Source organism: Sphaeroforma arctica (genome assembly GCF_001186125.1).
Source record: "Sphaeroforma arctica JP610 unplaced genomic scaffold supercont1.2016, whole genome shotgun sequence".
NCBI classification, from domain to species: domain Eukaryota; class Ichthyosporea; order Ichthyophonida; genus Sphaeroforma; species Sphaeroforma arctica.
In genome coordinates, this window is record NW_014038542.1 from 1 (window position 1) to 8,498 (window position 8,498).

General features: G+C 39.7%; 1 protein-coding gene across 1 annotated transcript in view; it reads right to left on the bottom strand.

The window, feature by feature from the left end:
• Window positions 1–1,726: 1,726 nt before the first annotated feature.
• SARC_12017 (hypothetical protein) overlaps window positions 1,727–8,498 on the bottom strand; it is a gene marked incomplete at both ends in the record, with an annotated part of 7,302 nt that continues 530 nt past the window's right edge. Inside the window, 10 exons of the mRNA XM_014293885.1 lie at window positions 1,727–1,813; window positions 2,283–2,377; window positions 3,337–3,484; window positions 4,286–4,382; window positions 5,009–5,116; window positions 5,335–5,444; window positions 6,152–6,234; window positions 6,671–6,879; window positions 7,158–7,256; window positions 7,962–8,081. Coding sequence (XP_014149360.1) covers window positions 1,727–1,813; window positions 2,283–2,377; window positions 3,337–3,484; window positions 4,286–4,382; window positions 5,009–5,116; window positions 5,335–5,444; window positions 6,152–6,234; window positions 6,671–6,879; window positions 7,158–7,256; window positions 7,962–8,081 — 1,156 coding nt within the window. The remainder of the gene's footprint in view (window positions 1,814–2,282; window positions 2,378–3,336; window positions 3,485–4,285; window positions 4,383–5,008; window positions 5,117–5,334; window positions 5,445–6,151; window positions 6,235–6,670; window positions 6,880–7,157; window positions 7,257–7,961; window positions 8,082–8,498) is intronic.

Sequence of the window (8,498 nt, forward strand, 5' to 3'; positions counted from 1 at the left end):
TATATATATATATATATATATATATAATATATATATATACTATACATGTCAATATATATATATATATATATATATATAAATATATATATATACATATATATATAAATATACATACTTATATAAATATATATATATATATATATATCCAATGATAGTGCCGTGCAATATTGTCACTAACATACCTTCAGCCTGCACGGTATGACATAATGCCAGCAAAGTGAAGAATCGTCGTACTTCAGGCTCGTCTGCTTCCGTGGCGGCAAACTAGAATCAATAGGAGATATACGAAAGACATATCAACAAAAAGAATAGCAACCCAAAAGATATCCAATCCATGGATATCGTCACTGGTATTAATCAAAGGTACACAGACACCAACCGCAATGACTGGTTAGTGAACCTAAGTTAGAGAGAAACTGAGACTTACACTTTATGAACAAACACAAAACAACAAATTAAAAAAAACAGAAAAAACAAAAACAGAAAAAATGTAAAACAAAATGAAGCACCTACCTACACACACATGAAGTACCTACCAAATTGTCGTCGTAGAAGGCAAAGTCCTTGTCGGCGTATTTGTTATCTGAAAAGTCAATCTCAGGCAGCGACGTTTCTCGACTCTCCAACACCTTAGTTGAACGCAGACGCTCCTTAGCTGCCCTACCAGCCTCTGAACAGCCCTTGGCGTACTTAACGCCTGGGGGCGAAGAAAACAATAGGGACCACATGATAAACTATAAATACCACATGATAAACTATAAAGACCACATGATAAACTATGAATACCACATGATAAGCTATGAATACCACATGATAAACTATGAATACCATATGATAAACTATGAATACCACATGATAAACTATGCATACCACATGATAAACAATGAATACCACATGATAAACTATGAATACCACATGATGAGCTACAAGTAGCACAGTATGTACTATAGGCACCAGATTATAGGGATAATGAGTACCAAAATATGGAATTGTGAGCTACTAAGGTTTGGAACTTGAGTACAAAAATTCAAGGTATCGATACCAAATTCTGAGTTGTATGCTTCATATCTTGAATTATGAACACCACACTATGAACTATGATGTACCCAATTACAAACTATGTGTACCGAACAGCGAGGATAACGAGCTTCAAATTATTACAAACAAGGAACAGTATGAAATGGGACCTGATGGCACTACATATGAAGTATGGGTATCATCTACTGAAATCAACGACACTGTACAGAGAGGTTATTGTAGATGCAGTGTATATCATACTAACACAATCACATGTCAGTGTCTGCCGAAGTTGAGAGAGAGGTTGTGGATGTGCCCAACATCTGTATGCGACAGCGCAGTCCACTTGAATATAAGTAGTGATTGACACTAGTCGACACTTAGTTGACACTAGTTGACACGTGTGCACTGGTTGACTCAGTGGTGCTGTGGGCTTATTGTATTGCATGTTCGAGCTTATTTACATGGACATACAGGAGAAGATACATATGCAGATTGTATTGTATGTGTATCTACATGTGTGCGGGTGCTGCTGTGGTTCTATGGTATATGCGTGTATATGTATATCCTGCACACAAATGCCCTACACACATCTATCTATTGAACCCCTGCTTACAGTTGCAAGTATATAGTGAGTGACAAAACAATACATATGGGCGTGTGGTTGGTGCGTCTGTCATTGTGGTACAGTCGAACGTCTGGTACATACCTTGAACACTGCACTTCAGGAAGCGCATGACATTTTGGGTCAGTGTGCCGGTTTTGTCCGAAAATACATACTCAATTTGTCCCAATTCTGGAGAAAGCGATCCAAAAAGTTTAGTTTTTAGGGGTTTGGATTTTTAGGGTTTAGAGTTAGGGTCGTCGACCGTGGAAGTTTACAGTGGAAAATAAGTAAGACAAAACAACCACACCGTATGGTGTGGGCAAAACCAAAGCACATGATAGTTCTACATACACCGACTTCGGGCCCTATACTATAGACGTACTCATCCCGGAGACATATTAGAGTGAGAGAGAGAGTATCTTCTGAGCCCAGAGGTTGTAGGACATGAGTGCATATGAGCCAGTAGGAGTTCTCCCATGATTTAGGGTTTAGGGCTTTAGGTCATGAGTGCATATGAGCCAGTAGGAGTTCTCCCATGATTTAGGGTTTAGGGTCATGAGTGCATATGAGCCAGTAGGAGTTCTCCCATGATTTAGGGTTTAGGGTCATGAGTGCATATGAGCCAGTAGGAGTTCTCCCATGATTTGTGTCAACGTACCTTCGTTGAGAGTCGTTGTACGCGCTTTGGCGGGTGTGTCGCTTTCGACATGGTACATGTTGAGGTCCCAGTCAATCAGAAAGCTCTGGCCCAATCTATTTATAAAACATTGAGAGGCGTAATGGAAACAGACAGTCAGTCTGTGACCCAATCTATTTATCGAACAATTGGGGTTGAGAGGGGCAATGGAAACAGACAGTCAGTCAGTGACCCAATCTATTTATAGAACAATTGGCGTTGAGAAGGGTAATGGAAACAGACGGACAGTCAGTGATCCAATCTATTTATATAACAATTGGGGTTGAGAGGGGTAATGGAAACATACAGTCAGTCAGTGACCCAATCTATTTATATAACAATTGGGGTTGAGAGGGGTAATGGAAACATACAGTCAGTCAGTTACCCAATCTATTTATAGAATAATTGGGGTTGAGAGAGGAACAGACAGTCAGTCAGTGACACAATCTATTTATAGAACAATTGGGGTTGAGAGAGGGGTATATGGTGCAGAGGTGAGAATGAGTATTGCGGGTCAGGATGGCCACTCTGGGCATAAACAGTCCTATCCGTAGACATGCAGGTGCATATTTATGGGGTGCGTAACAACAGTCCTATCCAGTGCAGGTGCATATTTATGGGGTACGGGATAATTATAGCAGGACACTTGGTGGAACGGAGATATTTGTCATAGCCCAGACGGGATGAAAAGAATTGAGACCTACACTCGCTTGTATCCGTGGGAATTAAAACGTCAAACAAAGCTCCCATTTTAGACGTAGGTTGCATGCAAGATGGACTCTTTCAACGAAAACACGGCATATATCGACACACAAAGCACACACACATACATACACCATACTCACACACTCACACACATACATCATACACACACACACACACACAAGCAAACAAACACAAGCAAACACACACACACACACACAAACACACACACACATACACACACATATATATATATATATATCCGGGTGGAAGTACATTTACCATATTTACACCCTTATCTACGCCCACAACATGGTACACCCCACATAACTACCTGATAAACTCCACCGACACGTAGAGTGAGATGGGGACGAGTGTGGAGTAGAGGATGATGAATGTGAAGAAGGCCAATGTACCAATCACTGCGGGTGAGTCCAGCCCAGTCTCAAATGGTAGGTAGATTTCAAAGTCTTCGCCAGTGTCTGGGTAGCGTGTGGGTGATATAGTTATGTGGGCGAGTGAGTAAGTGAGTGAGTGGTTGAGTGAGCGTGAGGTGTCTATGCTTGCTCGTGTAGTAGTAACCCTGCACACATTCAGCAAAGGGGATGTCCTTCCAACTGGTACATATGTACACCGCAACAAGAATGTGTACAGGACTGCAGAAGTGAATAAAACGTATTGATATCGTGCTTAGCCACCTGATACGTTACCATGGCTACTGGCACAGTGACTGTCAGAACTTGGTGGTGCCTGGCATTGGGCATGTACGACATAACTTGATACACTAAAACATGAGATGCATACGTTACACTTGAGATGACACATGACACTTAAAGTGTCTACGCTACACTTGAAAGGTGAACGTTACACTTCAGATGTACACAATACACTTGAAATGTAAACGTTACACTTCAGATGTACACAATGCACTTGAAATGTAAACGTTACACTTCAGATGTACACAATACACTTAAAATGTAAATGTTACAATTAAGATGTATACGTTATACTTCAGATGTACACTATACACTTGAAATGTAAACGTTACACTTCAGATGTACACAACACACTTGAAATGTAAACTTGACACTTGAAATGTATACGTTACACTTTAGATGCAAACGATACACTTAAGATGTACCCATCACAACACTTGAGCTGTACACACTTCAGATGTACACAACACACTTGAAATGTAAACGTTACACTTCAGATGTATACGTTACACTTAAGATGTACCCATCACAACACTTGAGGTGTACATATAGTGGCGAGTAACCTACTCTTGGCCCAGAGTCCACTGCCAATGCCTGATATCGTGCACAGAATAGTCAGCAACCCGAAGATGTAGATGATCAGCCGGTTGGTTTGGATGTCAATCTGTGATGGGTTGTGTGTTTATATGATATCATGAACTTCTGTTTATTCTGTGATGAGTTGTGTATTTATATGATATCATGCACTTGTTTATTCTGTGATGGGTAGTGTACTTATATGATATCATGAAATTGTGATTATTCTGTGATGGGTTGTGTATTTATATGATATCACGAACTTGGGTTTACTCTGTTATGGGTAGTATATTTGTATGATATCACGAACTTGTGATTATTCTGTGATGGATTGTGTATTTGTATGATATCACGAACTCGTGTTTATTCTGTGATGGGTTGTGTATATATATGATATTATAATTTGTACCTTTAAACCATCGATAATTGTATCCCATACACTACCTGTCTGCGGGATGTCCTCCTGTGATACGTGTTGTGTGGGGGGCTGATACTATCCTCAACGCACTAGACCGCTGAGACCTCTACAGTACACGCGCACGAATAAACCACACAGCCACATGGCTAGGCTACACCTACGTCTACTAATGTCATCGAAAAAACGGATGTGATAAACACGTACACCCGTATCCACGCACACACGTACACACGTACACACACGTACACACACATACACAGAGGGAGGCGAATGCCTGCAGATGTAATGGATTGTACCTTTGTGCGTTTGAACTGAGTGCCGCTGGCGTTCTTCATCAGCTTGGTCTCATGACCTGTGAATATGGCTAGGCCTGTGACCCACTTGGTATTGCGCAAAGTCATACCCTGCATATGGTAGTGGACAAATACGGAGGAATAAATAAATGAGTATAGAAACTCTAGATTGCATGCGATGTACACAAGGCTACAGCTGCATATAGAAGTGGACAAATACGGAGGAATAAATCAGTGAACTTACACAAGGCTACAACTCGGATGATATTCCACGGAGAAGCACTCGGTATATGGAAGTGTATAAATAAAAGGAAATAAAAATAACATACGCGTAGAAGCAGGTTGTCGTTGTCCAGGGGCAGTCGTGGATGGCCTGGTAGTTGAAAGGTGCCTTTGTAGTAGTGCAGATCTGTATTGGGTGGCTCGCAACGCACAAAACCTATTCACGTATGAATGTATTATACTCAGAACTTGACATGTGTGTGGGATATTCGGCTGTATACATATTCATGGGGTGAAGGCAGAGTGTATCCGTGGAGTGTTTGAGTGCGTCTGAAAGCTCGGTACAATAGATGTGGGGCTGGTTGAGATCAAATGTCGATGGTGTACAAGAGGTGTGCCACCGCGAGCGCGTTGCAACGTTAATACTGTCAACGTTATATAGTAGTACAAGTCAATGTTCAGATGACACACGGCCAATTAGAAAGAAGAAAATAGTTACATATATTGAAGATATTCACACTGAAGTGCAGATATTGTCGTATGTAAACACAAAGTGCTTTATATACATACATACATACATACATATATATATATATATATATATACATACATACATACATATATATATATATATAAACATAAACATATACATATATACATACATACATATATACATATATATTTATATATATATATATATATATAAATTAATACAAACAAATGGATATATAAATATAAATATAAATATAAATATATAAATATATATATAGATACATACATACACACATATATAGATATATATATAGATATAGGTATAGATATAGATATAGATATATATATATATATAGATATATATATATACAGATATATATATAGATATATATATTTGATCACGATGCGAATATATGCCTAGCACAATGCTACCTTGGAGGTTGTTGAGTGACGAGTCTTCTTGGTAGGCGGTTGCGGTCTCCTTCAAAGCCACTCTCAGCTTCAGATTTGTTTCGCTGAATATAGGATTTAAAACTCAAGATTAATTAAATTATCAAAACCCAGGATCAAATTAAATGGTCAAAAACCCAAGATCAAATGAAATTCATAACCCAAGATCAAATTAATTTCATAGCTACAGTTTGACACTTTTCATGGTTCTGTAGCAGTCGGATATATTCCGTTGAGGGGAGAAAGGCACACGGTATGATACAGGTGCAGGTATGAACAATCAGCAAGAAATCAACATGATTGCTATGGCCAATACAGACACATACACATGCCACATATTGATGTATTGCTCGCTCTGGACCACGCGAGATATATATATATATATATGTATAAATTTATGTATATATATATATATTTAGCATGATAATGAGTATATATAAATATACATGTATTGATACATACGCACATGTGTATGAACCATGCATGTAGATATTCACATACCCATCCAATTCAGCAGTCTCCACGAAGCAGTCGCCGTTCTCATCTGATGTGGCTATACACAGCAAATCACAGGCAATGGGGTCATCCTGCTCCACCCGTACAATGTCGCCTGTGAGCACCTCACGCCACTGTACTACTTGCCAGGCACCTTCGCTACGCATAACCTCAACCTCTCGTGTATTCACTTCCTTATCACTCTGATGCCGGGCCTATGTATATATGTTTATGTATATATATTTACGTATATATACATATACATATACATATACATATATATATATATATATATATATATATGTGTGTGTGTGTGAGTAAGTGTGAGATCCCATGTTTTGTTTATCTACAATTTAAATTACAAGCCTGCGTACTAAACAAAAAAATCGGGAGTCCAAGTGTTCCAAAGTGATGCAACTCAAATACATTCATAATTGGATACACTAACATCCCGATTTCGGCAATCGCTTTGAACTACTATAAAAACACTTACGTAGTCGTCGAATCCATCTTTGATGGCCGTCACGCAAAGTACCAACAGCAGGGGGAAAGCCGTGGTGATGGGATTCAGTGCCGAGATTTGCGGGATAAGCTGTGGGTTGCCACGGAGACACACACTTAGAATTGAGTAGTTGTGTTGCCATGGAGAGACACACACAGTATGAGTAGTTGGGTTGCCATGGAGACACACACACAGAGTATGAGTTGTTGTGTTGCCATGGAGATCATACCATGGAGACACACACAGGAGTATGAGTAGTTGCGTTGCCATGGACACACACACACAGAATATGAGTTATTGTGTTGCATGGAGACACACACAGAGTATGAGTTGTTAGTGTTGGTGTTGTGTTGAGCTCCTTGTGGGAAAGTCACATGTGGACGTTGCTGGCTTGATGAGGATCCAGGTTATAGCAGGAGTACAGATGTCTGCTAACCTCGTATACGTATGCGTGTCCTATACTGAGTTGGATGGATACAAACTTAATTCATACACTCCTGTAAACCTGCAGACCTAGACGCACCAAACAATCTCTGCACACAAGAGACATGCCCAACAAAGGTGTAGATGGGCAATTGCATGTACACCAATACACAAATACATGTAGTGTAGCCGTTTTAGCTATGTCGCTGGGTGTGCTCAAAGGGCGGCAATGGGTAAGAAAACGTGGAGTATTCGCTATCCGACGACAACAACGCCCCACAACTGTTTGTTTGTTTCATTGTTGGCTTGAAGTTATCAAAAAAAAAAGGGCAATACCAAATTTATGAATGAGGGCTAAGAACGTGCACTCACCTGGAGAATAATCAACAGCAAAAAGTAAACGTTCGCAATCCGTTGGAATTGTTCGAACAGGTTTATGGGCAAGAACGTCAGAACCGAGTACTTAGCAGTGGTCACAAAGTTGTCTTTATACTGCATTTGGGTTTATACAGAGGTAAGAATATCAGCAGTGGAATCGCGAGTGTTTTCCTGAATGCATAGCTGAAACAAGAAAAAACTATCTAAGATCAGGGAGGTGAGAAATAAAACCCTGAAATATTGAAAATGAGAATTGGCGTGTCATTTTGAACTGCACACCGATGCCACAAGAATCCAACAAAAACCAAAAGAGTACGAATTGGGCGACAGGGACACATGATCTCGTTTTGATATCAAACCAACGTTACATATGTGAACAGAACGATAGGTGATTGTATCGAGATTTACTTTGAAAAGATAAATTTCCCACACTTAGCATCGACTGCACCACGAACAACAAGTACAAAACCTTGTCAGCCATCACAGTCCCTCTAAAGTTGAAAAAAGATAGCCGTGCAATACACACACACA